The sequence below is a fragment of the Fundulus heteroclitus genome, chromosome 5, assembly GCF_011125445.2.
Source record: "Fundulus heteroclitus isolate FHET01 chromosome 5, MU-UCD_Fhet_4.1, whole genome shotgun sequence".
Classification (NCBI taxonomy): Eukaryota; Metazoa; Chordata; class Actinopteri; order Cyprinodontiformes; family Fundulidae; genus Fundulus; species Fundulus heteroclitus.
The window spans coordinates 44,023,782-44,042,109 of NC_046365.1; the positions used below are offsets into that span (position 1 = coordinate 44,023,782).

Genomic DNA, 18,328 nt, shown 5'->3' on the forward strand with positions numbered 1-18,328 from the left:
TCTAAAAATTCATGGAATTAAGAGTCAGTCCTTTACACTGCTTTAACACCTTTAATGTAAAATAAAACAACATTTAGTAAAGAGAAAACAAATCTGTTAAAGCAGAGATCAACAAAAACGGATTAAAATATGAGCCATTTATCCCCGCTGGCTCTGAGGCACACACACATTTCCTGCTGCTTTTCACATTAAAAGCATCCATATAAAATCCTGCAAGACTCTTAATGTGAAAAGCCAGACAGGACAAGTTACAGAGAAAAACCTTCTGTTGTCCTTCATGCTCTGGATGAACGAAGAGTCGCTCAGTGTTTCCATCACTGTTATTCTGGTAAATGTGTAAAGATGAGACCTGAGGACGCGTCCCTCTGCAGCAGGACGATGTCCAGAACCATCAGCGACCCGTTTGGACATCAGGGCTCCTCTGCTCTGGCTTATGTCTGCTTTGCATTGATTTCCAACAATAAACCAGGAAGATCGCAGCAGCTGATTGGACACAGTCTGGGTGTCGGCCAACACCGGCCGGTCAGAACCCATCAGAACCCATCAGAACCGTCCTGAGCGACCCGATCTAACATCCGGCGCCGAGCTAAACGGGCCATCCAGGACCGGGCGTCATCGATCCAACCGGACCGCACCTCCACATCTGAAAATGTTTTATCTTAGGAACCAGCTGTGATATTACAGAATGGGCCGGTACCGTCTGCTGCGCCTCCTTTAGCTCCGGTATTTATCAGTTTCATGGCTCTCTCTCCTTCCAGCTGATGCTGGCAGATGTTCACAGATGTTCACAGATGTTCAGCCTCCTCTACCTCCGGCCTTTCTCCAGGAAGGCCGCAGCTTCCCGCTGCAGCCGGCGGACGTCTTCCCGCTCGCTGTGGTCGGAGCCCGGAGGCACGTAGTCCGAGTCGTTGCCGAGGTCGTCGCTGTCGTCGTTGATGAAGCTGTCGTCGTCTCCAGAGACATCTTCGTCCTCCGGCGCCGCGTTCTGAGCGGAGCGAGCTGCAGAGAGGAGCGCAGCGAACGTCTGCGTTAGTCTTACACCGACCCGTTGATCTGAGCTTAACGCCAGGTTCAGGAAGAGAACAGAGCTGCAGACATTTTAGTTTCCATCAGACCAAAGAAAGCTTCCGTCTGGGAGAAAAACCCAGCAAAGGTTTCAGGATTAAAACAACCTGAGATCAAGGAGGCGTTAAAACCTGGTTTATTTAATCCAGTTTATCCGCTTCAACACGTCTGCAGACAAACCGGTCCAGTTCATTCCAGAACTCATCAATAAACTGAGTCACTGACTTCACAGATCCATCCTAGTCACAATTCAGTCAGAGTCACTTAGAAAGTGACTCTGACTGACTGTCTAATAAAATTGGGGTCAAGGACGTCACCAGACAGCGAGACTGGTGAGACTATTCTCCCCCCTCCCCAGCGATGCCTCCCCCCCCCCAAGGTCCTACATGTGTGGCAGTGTGATGGAGCAGGCAGAGGGAGGTGTTCGGGGATGGGGAGGAATGACTGGGGAGCATCATGCCGCTGACTCCAATAGGCACCCCCGTTCTCCCATAACCCACCCACCCTGCGGGGGTCAGTGGCTGTCATCCAGGATGTGATGTCATCAAGACATGACTGCAGTCGAAGTAACTGATTGGATTCATCAGGATTTATGGATAAATATAGCTGAGTATCATCAGCATAACAGTGGAAATTAATCCCATGCTGTCTGATAATTTTGCCAATCGGAAGCATATATATAGTAAAGAGAATTGGTCCAAGGACTGAACCCTGTGGTACTCCACAGGTGACCTTAAAGTTTGAGGAAGATTTATTATTAACATGAACAAACTGGAATCTGTCTGACAGATAAGATTTAAACCAGCCTAATGCTTTCCCCTTAATCCCTACAGTATGTTCAAGTCTTTGTAGGAGAATATTGTGATCAACTGTATCAAACGCAGCACTGAGATCTAACAGGACAAGTATAGACACAAGTCCATTATCTGAGGCCATGAGAATATCATTAGTGACCTTCACCAGAGCTGTTTCAGTGCTATGATGAGCTCTGAAGCCTGACTGAAACTCCTCAAGTAGGTCATTACCGCCAGCGTGAATGATCTCACAGCAAAGAGATTAAAGATAAAAACGAGAGTCTGGAACATCAAACCCGAAATCCGCACAGCAACAGAAAACAGGAAGTGACGAAATACGCCTGACCGCAAACTCAGGAGCTGAACCTCTTTAGACAAGATGAACACAGAAGGATTGTTCAGAGGAACTTTCCTGTGAGGCAGACGGACAAAAAACCTGCTGAACGATGCTACATGCTACGCTAACGCTACAAGTCGACACGTACGAATCCATGGAGGAAAATAGCTGACGGCTTCATTCAGCTGTAACGCTGCGCGAGCTAACGTGGCTAATAATAACACAGGTTCAAGCAGGATCCAGCCACCCTGTTGCTAGTTAAAACCTGAATAAAATAAAATAAAAAAGGACCAGATAGGCAGAAATTATCCAGGGCTGCTACTGAATATATTAGCATCGACCAGATCCTTGTTTCTGCTGTACAACATGTTCTGTCCATGTTGGTTTGAAATGAAATTCATTTTCATTTATAATGATCCTTTATGTGTCCTTTATGTATTTATGTGGCTAATGGAAGCAAAGGAGTGTACTTTCATAGAGGATAATATCACTTATTCTATTAGTTTTATCTGCTCTGCTGTTTTACCAAACAAGGAAGGGACATTTAAATGATTTATTTTTCTAAACGAGGGCAATTGTCCCCAACTGGTTCTGTCCTAATTGAGTTTATCTTATTGTAATTAATCATAGCTTTGCTCTTAACCAGAAATAACCGTGTCTTCAAAAAATGTTGCAGTGGTATCAAAAATGATACACAGTATTTTTGTTAGTACTGGAATTGAGTTTGAAACGTTAGTTTGGTGAAAACCGTCGTACCATGTGCTGTAACTGTTGCATGTTTGTCCTGTTTTAGTCAATGTAGTAAAAAGTCCAGTAAATGTAAAAGTAATCAGAAATAAAGCATCTTGTTTGAAGGAAACTGTTATTCCCACTCACCAGGTTTCTTAGTGTGGCTGAACTCTTTCCTGTGGAGAGGATTTTTCCTGCAGAAAACACAGATGACAGCAGTTTAGGCCGAGGCCTCCACATCTCAAAAGGGTTTTTATTAAATTAAATGATTGTTATTATGGAGCAAACAGGCCACCAGAACCACATCTGATCACTTAAACTAAATCGGAACAAACCTGCGGCCAAATTTAACAAATGTTTGATTCCATTTTCCAATGAGAAGCTCCTTTAAGTTTTACAGTTAAAACATAGTGAGCCACTCAGGAACCATTGTGACTGGGTCAGCCCAGCAGAACCGGGTCTTTTTACATTATAGACCACATTTAGTTACTTAGCTTTGACTCCTTTAAACCCCATCCAACAGTTTCCTGCCAAAAGTAAAAGCCTTGACATGTTTGACTAGGTTAGGAGGCTTGTATTGTATTTTTCAAATAACACAACTCAGTTATATAGAATAAGTAAATAAAATAACATGCTTTAGGTTTTACTCTTAATTTGCCAATCCAGTTTAATTTATTCCTTGTTTTATTTTCTGTTGTTGTGTGGTCCTTTCAATGTTTTCGTATCTTATGTTTGGTTTCATTGTACAACACTTTAATCAGGCGTAGCATTATTTTTAAAATAGTATATTTTTTTAATTTATTGTTTATAAGTCCTTGTTTTTTTTTTTGGAGCATCTAAAACTAACAGCTCATGTCTTTCTCCTTCTTTAAAAATGACCTACTCTGCTTCCTTTTAATATTCAGGATACGTTCATTAAATCTTTTGCACCAAATCATTCTCAGATAATTTAATTGAATAATTTCACCTCTAATGTTTTAGAGCTCTGTCACTTTTATGCAAATAAGCTGCAGCTGGCCACGCCCCCAACTCAATATTTCCCCTCCCACTTTATAGGCATGAAAATGGCTGCAAGCAGATGCTGAGTGGTATTGCTGCACATCTGTGAGCCAATCAGAACCAGGAGCTGAAGAAGTGGAGCCTCCTGCACAGCCAGCAGAGATGCTCAGTAGTTCCTGCAGCGCAGCCAGAGACCCAGAGCTACCATTAAACCGTTAAACTGTCCCGTTTTATCAAACATCTGTCTGAGAGTTTTATGTTTTAGTAACTGGTGGTTTATATAAGATACCTCTAGGAGGCATTTAGGTTGTTTTAGATCTAAAGAATCTGATAAGAAAAATAAAATTCTAATAGCGCTAACGTCCCGGCTGGGGTTGCTAGGTGAGGGGCGGAGTTCGCCGACTGATGTAATATTCAGGAAGTTTTTAAAACGGCTGGTTTTCCAGACACAAACATTTGCTTATGGCCAATAAACAGATGGATTTTCTTTGTTTCTAGAAGCAGTAGAGACCAAAATGTAAGAGCAAAAATGTGCAAAATGTAAATTATTCACAATGTCACCTTTAAAGCTGTAGGTGGTAATCCTGTTCAGAAACACTTTTTGTTATTCTGGGTGAAATGGTCCTTCCATCCTGACAGTACTAAATACATTATGTATTCATTATGTATTCACTTCATAACAAAGGAGGTTAAAAAAATCATTCGCTGTGGAGCTGTGGGCCTGTAATAACTCTGACCAATTGCTGCCGTTCGGTCCGAAGAGCAGACATTGGTCCATAAACGTTGTATGCCCCCCCCCCCTCTGGTTCTGGGGAATCATCTTATCTCCAGGTTGTCCCACATCCCATCATTCTGACGCGCTCACATAACACCAGCCTGTAAACTCGTTCCTTCATAGTTTCTGCTTGCTGGCTGCGCACTTCAAGTGTTTATGTATCCAGTTAGCTTAGCGGCTAGGTTAGCAGTTAGCTTAGCGGTTAGCTTAGCAGTTAGCTTAGCGGTTAGCTTAGCGGCTAGGTTAGCAGTTAGCTTAGGGTGGGTTTAGCTTCGGTGTTAGCCGGTCATTGTAGTTCCGCTGTTCTCACCGTAGACTTTGAACATGGCTGAGAGTCACAAGAAGTGAACCATGAAGATGAGAGGAAGAGGAAGGCCTCAGTAGAAAGAAATAAGACCTGAGATGATTTGGAAGATTTTTTCACACGATCCCCCAAAAAGAGGGGAAACCTCTGGGAAAAAAAATAAATAAATAAAATCGCTGATCCTAGCTTAAACACCAACTTATGAGAAACTAGCGTTCTAATAATGATTCCACATCTGCAGGCTCTTAAATCTGCTAAGACAACCATGTCTGACCTGTAACAGTCGGTGCCGTAAGGACACTCTGGTCGCTCTGCCTCCTCTTCCTCCTCCTCCTCCTCCTCGTAGTCGGAGTCTCCTGGGTGACTGCACTCCTGGAAATGAAGGGGGTTCTTCCTGGAAAGGCAAACAGAGGAGATGCTGAGGGATGATTGGTTCACGGCTGCTTCATCCAGTTCCTAGACCAGCTCTTAGTTCAAAGCTGCTGATTTCTGGACTCTCCTCACAGATATCTAGAAGATTCTCTGAAGGACCAACCGAGCTCTTGCTCTTTGCCAAGTAAAAACTCCCTTAGCAGGTGAGCCTACCTGTAGCAGTCCTTCCCGTACGGACAAGGTGTTCTGACTGGGGATTGGGACTTCTTCTCCTTTGGTGATTTCCTAGACTCAGACGTCTGGGCCGGACCTTCTCCCTTCCCATCATCTTCCAGCTTTACACTGAGAAGGTCAGAGTGAGAGCTGACACCATCCTGACTGGACCTGCGGGGTTTAATCTGAACTCTGGAGGACGACTCCTCTGTGAGAACTTCCTGAAAGTCAGAGAGCATGAGTTCAGTTTCAGTGTCAGAGTGTCTGAGGCCTGCAGAGTTCAGAGGAACCGACACCAGCATCCTCAGGTCCATCTCAGTCATCCTCTTACCGGCCAGAACATAAAAACAACTTTTCATTATCAGCTGTACTAACTGTTTCTGCTGGAAGGTTTTCTTCTTCACTCATCTTCCTCCTCTTCTTCGTCAGCCTCTCCTCCTCCTTCTCCTCCTCCTCCTCTTCCTCACGGTGGCCCGCTCTCAGAGGAACGGAGGATATCGTGGCTGCAGCAGTTTGTTTCCTCCTCCTCACACCTGACTGACCTAAACCAGACCAACGGTCAGAATGACGGGAACCACAAAGATGATGCTGATGTTCTGCAGATGTTCTGCAGATGTTCTGCAGATGTTCTCTACCGCTAACGAGGTCCAATAGGCAGCGTGTGGTTCCTAAGGAAGCAAGAGAACCAGTACTTAGGGTACTGCCACCGGAACCACCGGACGACCGGCGCCGTTTCTATTGGCCTTCGTTATGGCTGAAGGTGCCCTCGGTGATAATTAACCTCCAACAGGTTCCCCTCAGGAGTTCTGGGTCCGGACACTGTGGATCCGTCATGCTGATGGTGAGCGACTGTGTCACACAGGCCGGCTCTTCAAGAGGTTTGCACCTACAACATTTAACTTGTGGCCAATACGGACTCTGTAACTGATCCATCCCTTATCTGTACGGGGAGTCCTGACATGTTAGTGACTCGTGACGTCCGTAAAAGTGACGTTCGTTAAAGTGACTCGTGACTTTTGTTAAAGTGAGTCGTGTCGTCCGTTAAAGTGACTCGTGACGTTCGTTAAAGTGACTCGTGACTTTTTTAAAGTGAGTCGTGTCGTCTTTTAATGTGAGTCGTTTTGCCCGTTAAAGTTAGTCGTGACTTTTTTTAAAGTGAGTCGTGTCGTCCGTTAAAGTGACTCGTGAAGTTTGTTAAAGTGACTCGTGACTTTTTTAAAGTGACTCGTGAAGTTTGTTAAAGTGAGTCGTGTCGTCCGTTCAGGTGAGTCGTGACTTTTGTTAAAGTGAGTCGTGTCATCTGTTAAAGTGAGTCTTGTCGTCCGTTAAAGTGACTCGTGACTTTTTTTAAAGTGAGCCGTGTCGTCTTTTAAAGTGAGTCGTGTCGCCGGTTAAAGTGACTCGTGAAGTTTGTTAAAGTGACTCGTGACTTTTTTAAAGTGAGTCGGGTCGTCTTTTAAAGTGAATCGTTTTGTCCGTTAAAGTGAGTCGTGTCGTCAGGTTCTGGGTCACCTTTTGGAGCAGTAGCTGGACTCTTTGGAGCTGCGACAGAAGCCATCATCCACGCAGGTAAAACTCTCCTCCTGGGAGCAGGTGGGGGCTCGTTGCTCTGGATGTCATCCAGCCGTCGTGTCGAGACTTCCTGTTGGAGAAGAACAACTTCCTGTTCATTTCCACACAAAGATTCACTATGACAGAACAAATAAATAATACATATATTATTCCCATTTCTTTGTGGTTTAAGACACTGTTGTAATTCTTCTTAAGACTTTTGAAAAATGTACAAACCCATAAATTTTGTAAAAGTGTTAGATTTTTCCAGATGCTTTTCATTAATGTTTGAGGAGTTTATTGTCTGAATTTTACATCTGTGGCTAAAGAAGCAGCTGCTTTTATGAACTTTATTACATTAGGGTCAAAATAAAAAAGAAAACTGCGCGTTTGTTCCGTCTGGGTTGTTTCTCAGCTTGCGTCCCGCTCGCTGTTCAGTGGGTGGAAAACATTTCCACTGATGGAAACCTGGAACCAGCAGAGCTAAACATGGGCCGACTCTGGACTTTAGTACTAGTATTAGTAAACAGACCTGAGCCAGACTTGTGTTGGGACCGGTGGGTTCACTCCTGTTTGGATCAGAAACCTGTTCCTGCTCCGGCCCAGCAGCCTCCACCGTGGTTCTGGCAGAAACAGGAAGCTCTCCTTCTTCTTCTAGGTTCTGGCTGTTTCTGCACAAAGAGATGGAACAGAGATCTTCTCAGAGCTTCAGGAGGAACATGAATGTTTCATGAGCCTCGGCAGGCTGAACGCTGCTCTCGTTCAGTCGAGTGTCCGTCTCTTTGATGTGAGCTTCAAAAGCAAGCAGGACGTGAATCAAAGAATACATGAATCAACATTCTGCATGATTGGGTTGACAGAGAACATCTGACTCCTTCAGTTCCTCTGCAGAGACAAAGAACATCGCAGTAATTGACCTCATCCAGGTAATTAGTCAGAGAGACGCTTAACGAGCCTCTGCGTTGCCATGAGAACGCTTCAGAGTACCTGGGAGTGCTGTCCTCTCTGCCCACAGCCTCCACCCTGTAGATGAAGCGACCCGGCAGCAGAGAGAACAAATCTCCAGGATGGAGACGATGCCAGGAGCCTTTCTCCAGCGGTCTGGGGTCATCCTTCAGGGATGAGAGGACGAAGCATGGATTCACATGGGTCTGCAGAGAGGAGACGTATGAGTTTCTGTGCCACAGCGCCCCCTGCTGGACATGCATGTTCTGTTGCCCAAAACAGGGTCAGACGCTCATTGTAAAATTAGAAAAACTTCTTGTCTGTTAACCACTTCTATAGTCTGTAAGAAATCTGTTTACAAAAAAAGCACAAAGGAAGGAAGACGTTTAAGTCTAATCAGACACATGATCCACTGCAGTGGCGGTGAGGACGCACCGGTTTGAGTCGCAGCTGGCCGTTCAGGTTCTCCAGCAGCCCGTGGTGTCTGGAAATTCTGGTGTCACTGATCTGATAGAACAACAAAAGCAGAGGAACACTTGATTTAAAACCAGCTCAACTGATTTCTGGACTCGTCTTCACTCTTCAAACAGAAACAGATCCTCTCTGCATGGAAATGTGTTGAAATCCCAGACTTTCTACACTCACGTTCAGACAATTTTAATTCATTTCAGTTTTATTCATATAGACAGTCGTCAACATTATCTGACTAGAAGCTTTGTCAGAAAGGAAAGTTTTAAGATTAGTCTTAAAAGTAGACGGGGTGTCTGCCTCACGGACCAAAACTGGGAGTTGGTTCCACAGGAGAGGAGCCTGATAGCTAAAGGATCTGCCTCCCATTCTACTTTTAGAGACTCTAGGAACCACCAGCAGACCTGCAGTCTGAGAGCGAAGTGCTCTGTTAGGAACATACGGGGTAATCAGAGCTCTGATATATGATGGAGCTTGATTATTAAGGGCTTTATACGTTAGAAGGAGAATTTTAAATTCTATTCTTGATTTAACAGGAAGCCAATGAAGGGAAGCTAGAACAGGAGAAATATGATCCCTCTGGTTGATTTTCATCAGAACTCTTGCTGCAGCATTTTGGATCAGCTGAAGGCTTTGAACTGCATTTTGTGGACTTCCTGATAGTAAAGAATTACAATAGTCCAGCCTTGAAGTAACAAATGCATGGACTAGTTTTTCAGCATCACTCCTGGACAGAATGTTTCTAATTCTGGCGATATTCCGGAGGTGAAAGAAGGAAACTCTGGAAACCTGTTTAATATGGGATTTAAATGACATGTCTTGGTCAAATGTTAGAATTGTCTGTTTTCTCCATTATTAAAACAAAGTAAAATAACATTATTTTCAGCCATGCTGAGGAGCAGTCCTGGTCTGCTGCTGTGAAAGTGAACCGGTCCCAGTTCTTCCCTTCAAGCCTCCCAGGAGGACTCACCCCGAGCAAGGGACCCCGGCCCAGCACCGTCTCTCCCGGTGACAGCGGGACCAGATCCCCACCGTCCACCGGGGCCAGGCCAAAGCCGGACATCAGGCTCTTCTCCGGGGCGGGACTGAGCGGCGGATCCGCGGCTGCCTGCTTGTCGGCCGGGAAACAGCGGGAGGATTTAACGCGTGACTCCAGAGGAATTCATTTTAACGCTTCAAAGGAAAATATTAAAAACAACAACGAAAAGTTAAACAAGGTGCTCCACCACAACTCTCATGTTCAAACTTCCGGGGTAGGAGAGCGCATGCGCAGTAGAGAGCCAGGAAATATCTTTTAACATCTTATTGGTTATTTGCAAAATATTCAGATGTACTAAATACTTCAAAGCATTGTACAATAAGATAGATAACAAAGTTTTATTCCGATTTTAGTTCAATTTGTGATTTTACTGTGATTAATTTAACACTTTAAATATGTAATTATACATTGATTCGATAAAGAAAGGGAAATATTTTTAAGATTGTACTTTTTTGATTAACAGACCTTCCAAAATTTCATTATGCACCTCCGACTCAAAATGTATATTTAAGAATGGAAAAAAAAACAAAATACATTTTGAATTTTAAAGTAACGGCTGAGTGAGCTTTCTACGCATGCGCTCAACCTTCAAGCGTGCTGACGTCATGCTTCAGTGTAAACAGCCGTTGGGACATTTAAAGAGCTGACAAGCCTTCCCTCCGCGCAGGTAAGCGACACATTTGACCCAAACAGGTGATCCGGGTGGGTTCTGGGTTCTGGGCGGAACCTTTAGAGATTAACGGGTCGCAGGTTATCAGGATCTGACGTCTAAACCCGAACTGCTGCTCGGGACTGTGGCAGGAACCCCAAAACCGTCCATCCGGAGGGACAGAAAGTCCCCGGTCTGTCCACAGCAGGACCGAGGTTCTGGTTCTGATGGTCCAGTTACAGCAGAACCGGAAAAGATCTGCTCTCAATCTGAAACCAACCCGTTTGTTATGATTTTATCTGGACTGTCACCAGGAAGAGCCAAAGACCAGATTATAGAGATCACACCTGCAGATGTTCCGTCTGAAGGTTCCTCAGAACACCTGGACCTTAAGGAGAACCCAGAGGGAGTGAGAGGTTCCTCAGAACACCTGGACCTTAAGGAGAACCCAGAGGGAGTGAGAGGTTCCTCAGAACATCTGGACCTTAAGGAGAACCCAGAGGGAGTGAGAGGTTCCTCAGAACACCTGGACCTTAAGGAGAACCCAGAGGGAGTGAGAGGTTCCTCAGAACATCTGGACCTTAAGGAGAACCCAGAGGGAGTGAGAGGTTCCTCAGAACACCTGGACCTTAAGGAGAACCCAGAGGGAGTGAGAGGTTCCTCAGAACACCAGGTTTGTCTTTCTCTCGTCTCTAGAAGTGTTATTATAATTATTATGCTTGGATTAATCTCCTGACGATGAATCCACCTTTGCTTCCAGAGAAGCTCCTCCTCCTCAGTCCTGGACCTGGACGCTGGTCCTGGTTCTGCTCCAGGGCCCTTCCCATGAGTCTGCGGGCCCCTCAGCGGCGGTCCTGTGACGGAGGAGCCCCCCCGAAGGCTGCCGGCTGCCAGAACTTTGCAGAGACGCTGCCGGTGGAGATGAGCGTGAGGATCTTCAGGGAGCTGGACCCCCAGAGTCTGTGCAGGGCCTCCAGAGCCTGCAGGCTGTGGCACGCCATCATCCAGGAGAGCGAGCAGCTGTGGAGGCAGCAGTGCATGCTGGTCCGCGCCGTCTGCCAGAGGGAGGTGGACAGCGACCGCAGCCGCGGCCTCTCCTGGAAGGTGAGTCTGCTGCTGCCTCTGAGCTGAACACCTGGGCTGACACCTGGGCTGACACCTGGGCTGGAACACCTGGGCTGACACCTGGGCTGATACCTGGGCTGGACACCTGGGCTGGAACACCTGGGCTAAACACCTGGGCTGATACCTGGGCTGGACACCTGGGCTGGAACACCTGGGCTGGAACACCTGGGCTGAACACCTGGGCTGACACCTGGGCTGATACCTGGGCTGGACACCTGGGCTGATACCTGGGCTGACACCTGGACCAACAAGTTTCTCACCTTAACGACGGTCCAGACTCACACAGCCCAGTAAACTTATTCTGGAGAGAAGCCATGGATGACAGACCTGCAAAGATGCACTTTATGTAGAACTAGTGAAAATTAACGTAATTAGAACAAAAGAAAAGATTAATGTCGGTTTTAAGATGATAGACGGCAAAAATAACATAAAAAGATAAGAAATCAGGTTTTAACAAACGTGTTTAAACTGAGTAACTGGGAAAAAAAACAGATACAAAACTGGAAAAATTAAATCTATAGTTTAAGAGTTATTTTGTAGACAAAAAAGTTCAGTGATTAACAGAGATAAAAATCTCTGTGATAACGACAGCAAACATAAACTTTATGTTTCTGGGTGGAGTTATTGAAAAAGACGATATTCAGAGCATTTAAAAACAAAATAAATCTTTTCCATATGGAATTGATTTTGTTCCTAAGCTGTAATTTTTTAAAAAGTAAGTTTTTGTTAAACAGTTGGATCATTATTTTTAAACGGACATAAATAATGATTTAAGAAAAGCTTTTGGTAATATTGGGCATAAAGTTATCAGACAAACTGATGGATCAGAGGAAATGTTCATTCATGGGTAAAAACTCCTGGAAAATCACCAAAAAAAACCAAACAAAAAAACGCTGTCTGGACTTTAACAGGAGTCCCCCCCCCCCCTCTGTGATTGGCCCAAAAATCTTTATTGACCCTATTAATGACATTTGTAAAATCTTTTATTTTTGTCGGTTTATTTTGTTTGAGGAAAGTTTAATCTCTGGTGAAAAAGACTAAAATCTGCTTAAAACTTGGTTCGCTTTTAACAAATTGTCTCTGATACCAAAAACTACGTTTATGGTTTTTGGAAATAAAAAAGACACTTAGTGAGAAAGAATGAAATAAAATGTTTCTGACATGAACGTTTCAGCGATAAGCAGAGAAACTCGTCCTGCTCTTCACTTTTATGTGTATTAGTGACGGATCATTTGAGTTCAGATTGATGCGAAGCGATTAAACTCTTTGGGGAGAAGCCTAAGGGCAGCAGGTGAGCAGCGCCAGGTGAGCAGCGCCAGGTGAGCAGCGCCAGGTGAGCAGCGCCAGGTGAGCAGCGCCAGGTAAGGGACAACAGGAAGAACCTTTGATGTGTGGTTGAGGCTGAGGAAGAGAGAAATCTGTTAAAGCAGAAACCATCAGATCCTCAGATCCTGCTGCACACACTCCTTAACTTTCACCAACTTATCTGATGCTGCAAAGAGGAACTAAAACTCTTGAAATGAGTTTATTTGCTCGTAATCTGAGCAGCTAAATAAGATTATCTGCCAGTGGAATGAGTATTTTACCCCTAAAATAAGATCATTGGATATACGGCATTTGAAATAAGACGATGGAGATGAGTTGTTACTATTTTAAATGCTAAACTCTCTTTCAACTGGCAGATGATTTAAACTTGCTGCTGAAAACAAGGACAAATGCTCCTCATTTCAAGAACGTATAACTTTTAGCTGCAGTGCATAAAAAGGCAGCTGTGGAGCGCAGATGGTGTAAAAGAAGCGTTTCTGCAGAGATATAAGACTCTATAAACTCAGAGCAGGTGAACGCTGCTGTGACGTCCTACCTGGAGAACACCTGGAGAACACCTGGAGAACACCTGCTGCGGACGCTGCTCTCCAGGCAGGAAGGTGCCGGGTTCTCCCCAGGTTCTCCTGCACAGACTACAGGACAGCAGGAGCGCTCACTCTGTCCATTTTCTGTTTCCACTCATCCTACACTTTTCTACAGGAGCAGACACAAATGTTGGAAAATGATCCGTGCGCTCAGAAAGATTTGATGTTTAGGAGCCTGGCTGTAATTTAGGCTGATTAGTTATGGTCAGGTGAGTAGGTGAGGTGTGGTGTGGCGTGTTGGACGGTCAGTCTGAGGAACACGGCGGCTCAGATGGAGGCTGAAGCTTCAGCTTTCTGCTTCAGTCTGCAGCGCCTCCAGAAATGTCTTAATGAGCGAGGAGGCTGACGAGCAGCGAGCTGAAGGTGCTTCCTCTCCCCAGGTGACCCTGCTGAGGAACTACAGGCGGAGCCAGGTGAAGACGGACTGGCTGACGGGGCGCTACAGCCGAGTGGCGTCCGCCGACGAGCTGCTGGGCAGGAAGATGGCGGCGCTGGACGCAGAGACGTGGGGAGAGATCCTGCAGGCCGAGCTCGACAGATGATGCTACCTTCTCTGATTATGACCCTAATATATGTTTTATACGCTCACCTCACTTTAATGCAACACAAACCACTGTACATAGAATTTTAAAATGTTTTTCTGAGAAAACTAATCATGGAGATGAATCGGTTTGATGTAAATACAGCTGAGCTGGAATTAAAGCGGTTTGTCTCTGTTCCTGTGGCTTCGGGTCGGTTTCTGCTCTGGTTCTGAAGCTCCACCACTGATGGAGGATGTGGGTGGAGCTTCCTGGTCTTTGTCCCAACGCATGTCCTCTAGTGGACCAGATAAAGTCCAAATGAGTCGGGTCATCTGGACTGAACCGTGTTCACCGGTGCTTCATGTTTGTGAGGGAGATGGTCCACCTGAGCGTCTGTAGCGCCTCCAGAGGCTCTGGGACTGAACCTGTCAGCAGGATGGGGAGGAGGTCCAGTTCCATCTCTGACTGCAGAACACCTGGAGATCCTGTTTGTTCTCAGAGGAAATGTTCTCTGAGGTTCTGTGTCTCAGCGATGGACCACAAACTGACGACTCAGCAGGTCCAGTTCAGTTTGGACTCATCTCAGTTAATGTTACTGTGGAGAGGCAGAAGGGGACCGAGCCAAGGAGAACCATCAGAACCATCAGAACGGACCGAGTTCTGCCCCACCGGACCGGACCGGGCCGGACTCTCCTTCCTCCTTCCAGGTTAACCTGAGAGAAAAGAGGAAGAGGAGCGATGAATAATGCAGGTTCACAGTATTTAGGTCCAGTTTATGGTTTGAAAGTATTAAAGCAGCTTAAAGCCTAAATGGGTTTGTTAAAAACCATAAAAATCAAGATATTGTTGCGTAGTTAGAATCCCTCATTAACACGTTAAACTGAACAGTTTAGGAGTTTAAATGAATAAAAGGATCAACAAACTGGGACCCTCCAGTCTGTAGCGGTCATCTCTGGGAGGAAGTGACGTCACCAGGGGAACAGCGGGGCCGGGTTCCGCTCTTATTGTGAAAGGCTTCACCGGAAGCCGCGTCCCTCCTCAGCATCCTCTCCTCCGGCTCGCTGCGCCCCGCACACCCCGCACGCCCCGCAGGCCCCGCAGGCAGAGCCGCTCCCCGGCATCATGGACGACGTGCCGCCGATCATCAGCATCCAGATCGCGCTGCGGATCCAGCCCAACGACGGAGCCGTCTTCTTCAAGGTGGACGGAAGCCGCTTCGGCCAGAGCCGGACCATCAAGCTGCTGACGGGCTCCAAGTACAAGATCGAGGTGGAGGTGAAGCCCGGAACCGTGGAGGCCACGTAAGGAGACCCCGTGTTGTCTGTGTGGACGTCCGCAGTGCGCATGTGTGTCGGTGTCCCCAGGTGTTGAGAGGACAGGTGAGAGGAGGGATGCCCTGCCAGGTCTGCGGCCTCCTCCTCCTCCTCCTCCTCCTCCTCCTCCTCCTCCTCTTCCTCCTGCTGCTGCATAAATCATGCAGGATCAGGTTTATCTGCAGCTCCTCTATGCAGCAGCAGCCTGAGGGGAGAGTCTACCTGCAGACAGGTGTATGGACTCAGCAAACCTCCCAGAATCACTGAAGCAGAACCGGCCCGTCTATCGGTTCTGGGTCTGATCGTAATCTCTGGGCTCCCAATGTTCCTCCTCTGCTGGAGGATCCCTCCAGAAACACTCCTGCGTGTTTCAGGGGAAACTTCCAGGAAATGAACCAATGTGGCGTTTAAACTAAACGAGCTCGTTAGCTGCCACACCTCAGCTTCTCTACCTGCACAGGTAACTGACCTCAGGTCACCTGCACAGCTGCTCATGTTCCTCCAGCTCTCTGGGTTCCTCCTGAGGAACATCTGTAGTTCTGACCAGATGTTCTGGGTGTTGGGGTGGTGAGATGATCCAAATGATCTGAATTTATCGTTTATTTCTTCTCTAATATTCAACATCAGAAAACATCCATGTTTTCTCACAACTATGTGAAATTAATCTCACATTTTTAGCTCATTTTGTGGAAATCTGCTCCTCTGTGGCTACTAATGTATGCTCTTTAATCGTTGGCTGTAATTTTTTAATTACCAGAATAAAGTTAGAATATTACGCGTACGAGAATATGAGAATAAACACAGGGGGACACAGAGTTCTCATAAAACGACTTAAATATTCTCATAATTATAGGACTTTATTTTCCCCTGGCTGATAAGTTGGGGGACTGAGTTCTATGCGGACAGGAAGCGCTGAGATGAAGCAGGCGATGAATCGACCCTCCTCTTCCTCACAGGAACATGAACATCGGAGGAATCGTCTTCCCTCTGGAGCAGCAGTCCAGAGACGAGGACTCGGTGGTTTATAACGGCCAGTACGACACGGAGGGCGTCCCCCACACCAAGAGCGGAGACCGCCAGCCCGTCCAAGTCAGCATCGAGGTGAGAGGAGGCCCGGATAATGACCCGCAAGAAGGTCGAGCAGAACCTGGAGGTTCCTCTGAGCTTAGATCGCTTCCTGAGGAACTCCTTCTGATCTGATGTGGATCAGCAGAGATGATCCACATCAGATGTTTCAGTTTATTCACATAGTTTATCCTCACGGTTTGGTTCAGTTCAATTTCAGCTCAGTTCAGTTCATTCCACTGCACTCCAATTCAGTTCATTTCAAATCAGTTCATTTCAAATCAGTTCATTCCACTGCAGTCCAATTCAGTTCAGTTCAATTCAGATCATTCCAATTCAGTTCATTTCAAATCAGTTTATTCAGTCTAGTTAATTCAGTTCAGTTCATTTCCATTAAGTCCAATCTAGTTCAGTTCAGTCTGGTTCCTTTCAGCACTCGTGCAGCTGGAGGTGAAGCTGAGCAGCAGAAGTTCTGATGTTGGTTGTGGTCTTGGTTCCGGTCCTGGTTCTGATCTTGGTTCCGGTGTTGCTGACGGGTTCTCTGTCTCTCTGCAGTTCACCAAGGCCGGCACCTTTGAGACGGTCTGGCAGGCCAAGTACTACAACTACTACAAGAGGGAGCACTGCCAGTTCGGCAACAAGTTCAGCAACATCGAGTACGAGTGCAAACCCAACGAGACCCGGACCCTGATGTGGATCAACAAGGAGGTGTTCAACTGAGCCAGAACCTCGGCAGGACGTGCTGTCCACTGTTTGTCTGTCCAGAACCTGCTCTGTGTTCTGTCCTACCAGCGCCGGGCTGGAACCCGCTGTTTGCTGAGCTGGTCTTCATGTGAACTCAACCTGATGTTCCCTGAAGACCAGGATGGAGAACAGCTGCAGAACGGTGCTGTTTAAAAGTTCTGGTCCAGTCCTCCTTCTTTCAGGTTCTCCTTCTGAGCAGCCGGGTGTTCCTGGAACCTTTTGGTTCTCCAGGTTTGGGTCAGCAGGTAACGGGCCTGTCCAGCTCCTCCAGAGATGCAGGTTCCTCCAGGGGGTTCTGGATCTGCTCAGGAGATGGAGCTCCTCCCCCTGGTTCTGAGGCAGAGCCCGGCTCCCGTACAGAACCGCCTTCCAGCTGCTCGGGTCCAGATCTCATGACCCTTGGAGGTAAAACCCACGAAGCTCGGATCCACCCGTTCAGTACCAGAACCTCCGGTACCAGAACCTCCTGGTCTGGGCTGATGTCTGGCTGCTTGGATGGAGGACCCGGGCTGGATGAGAACTTTTTACCAGGACTGGACCCATTCTGGCCTGAGAAGCAGAGTTCTGATGGTTTTCTGTGAGTTCTGCACCAGAACCACGGAGAACAGATGGGCGTTTGTCTGGGACTATTTTCAGCGGCGGATGAATCCTGTCGTCCCTGGAGGTGCTGTGAGGAAGAGGACGGCTGTTTTCTTCGTCTCGCCAGACGCCGGCGGCGCCGCTCCGTTTCTGCTCTCATTCATTTTGCCAAACTTGATGTGTTGCTTCTTGTTTTGTGTTCATCTGTAGTGTAGCGGTGAATAAAGCAGCGTCCTGACTCTCCTCTGGGCCTCATCACTCAACCCACCCCACCGGTTCTGACCCAGACGGCTTTCTGACCCGGTCCAGCATCACATTTTTGCTGAATTGTCTTTATGTTTATAAAATAGATTGAATTAAAACCTCTAAACAATATTAGTTATTAAATATTAATACATTTATTGGAGCGGGTCAGAACCAGAATCAAGAGGAAACCTTGGAGTCTGTGAGCAGTTTTCACCCAGAATCCCTAATTAAAGGTTAAAGCAGTAACTAGTTGGGTTCAGTTGAGCAGAACCAGCAGCGACCCGGCCCGGCGGTTCTGCCCCGGCAGCCGACCCAGTTCACAGAAACCGTCTTTTTATTAGATTAATAAATAAAATCACCTCCAGCCTGATGCAGGAATATTCTCCCATCCTGAGATCAGCTGCATCTCCTCCTTCTAGAGGGAATAAAGAGTTTAAACATTTATTATTTATTTATAGAATAATTAATAATCAGTCATATTTATTATTCATGACTTCAAGACATGTTTCCTGCTTTAACAGAATAAAATCAACAGAAAATGAACCAAGAATCCAGACACGCCTCTCTGGACCCGGCTGGTCCACC

The 18,328-nt window shown here is 46.4% G+C and overlaps 3 protein-coding genes across 7 annotated transcripts; 2 read left to right on the forward strand and 1 right to left on the reverse strand.

Moving 5' to 3' along the window:
* Nucleotides 1-31: 31 nt before the first annotated feature.
* Nucleotides 32-9,833, reverse strand: aplf (aprataxin and PNKP like factor). The gene is made up of 10 exons (XM_012854618.3): nucleotides 9,523-9,833; nucleotides 8,520-8,591; nucleotides 8,127-8,290; nucleotides 7,672-7,810; nucleotides 7,101-7,230; nucleotides 5,964-6,130; nucleotides 5,589-5,809; nucleotides 5,278-5,397; nucleotides 3,073-3,119; nucleotides 32-999 (listed from the first exon to the last, which is right to left on the reverse strand). Exons 1-10 carry the CDS (start codon nucleotides 9,613-9,615, stop codon nucleotides 806-808), a joined length of 1,347 nt encoding a protein of 448 aa, XP_012710072.2. The 5' UTR covers nucleotides 9,616-9,833; the 3' UTR covers nucleotides 32-805.
* Nucleotides 9,834-10,161: 328 nt separating this feature from the next.
* LOC105919315 (F-box only protein 48) lies at nucleotides 10,162-13,993 on the forward strand. 5 transcript variants are annotated; one of them, XM_021311745.2, is made up of 4 exons: nucleotides 10,162-10,258; nucleotides 10,555-10,913; nucleotides 11,001-11,344; nucleotides 13,656-13,993. In XM_021311745.2, the coding sequence occupies exons 3-4, from the start codon at nucleotides 11,066-11,068 to the stop codon at nucleotides 13,815-13,817; spliced, it is 441 nt and encodes a 146-aa protein (XP_021167420.2). In that variant the 5' UTR covers nucleotides 10,162-10,258; nucleotides 10,555-10,913; nucleotides 11,001-11,065; the 3' UTR covers nucleotides 13,818-13,993. The 5 variants fall into 5 exon arrangements, with proteins under 5 accessions (XP_021167420.2, XP_021167422.2, XP_035993618.1 ...); XM_021311747.2 differs by having other exon boundaries at nucleotides 10,172-10,258; nucleotides 10,609-10,913; XM_036137725.1 differs by lacking the exon at nucleotides 10,162-10,258 and having other exon boundaries at nucleotides 10,265-10,608; nucleotides 10,657-10,913.
* An 807-nt stretch (nucleotides 13,994-14,800) lies between these two features.
* Nucleotides 14,801-17,740, forward strand: cnrip1a (cannabinoid receptor interacting protein 1a). Its single transcript, XM_012854616.3, has 3 exons — nucleotides 14,801-15,097; nucleotides 16,066-16,210; nucleotides 16,730-17,740. Exons 1-3 carry the CDS (start codon nucleotides 14,919-14,921, stop codon nucleotides 16,892-16,894), a joined length of 489 nt encoding a protein of 162 aa, XP_012710070.1. The 5' UTR covers nucleotides 14,801-14,918; the 3' UTR covers nucleotides 16,895-17,740.
* The last annotated feature ends 588 nt before the right edge of the window (nucleotides 17,741-18,328 follow it).

What these genes read in the sequence shown, in the direction of transcription:
- aplf (XM_012854618.3), bottom strand. Translation starts at nt 9,615, where the DNA reads ATGTCCGGCTTTGGCCTGGCCCCGGTGGACGGTGGGGATCTGGTCCCG. An exon ending in GCCAGCTGCGACTCAAACCG is followed by an intron (nt 8,291 to 8,519) that starts GTGCGTCCTCAC and finishes TCCTCTCTGCAG; the next exon opens with ACCCATGTGAATCCATGCTT. An exon ending in AGAGAGGACAGCACTCCCAG is followed by an intron (nt 7,811 to 8,126) that starts GTACTCTGAAGC and finishes CTCTTTGTGCAG; the next exon opens with AAACAGCCAGAACCTAGAAG.
- LOC105919315 (XM_021311745.2), top strand. Translation starts at nt 11,066, where the DNA reads ATGAGTCTGCGGGCCCCTCAGCGGCGGTCCTGTGACGGAGGAGCCCCC. An exon ending in GCCGCGGCCTCTCCTGGAAG is followed by an intron (nt 11,345 to 13,655) that starts GTGAGTCTGCTG and finishes TCCTCTCCCCAG; the next exon opens with GTGACCCTGCTGAGGAACTA.
- cnrip1a (XM_012854616.3), top strand. Translation starts at nt 14,919, where the DNA reads ATGGACGACGTGCCGCCGATCATCAGCATCCAGATCGCGCTGCGGATC. An exon ending in CCCGGAACCGTGGAGGCCAC is followed by an intron (nt 15,098 to 16,065) that starts GTAAGGAGACCC and finishes TCTTCCTCACAG; the next exon opens with GAACATGAACATCGGAGGAA. An exon ending in CCGTCCAAGTCAGCATCGAG is followed by an intron (nt 16,211 to 16,729) that starts GTGAGAGGAGGC and finishes GTCTCTCTGCAG; the next exon opens with TTCACCAAGGCCGGCACCTT.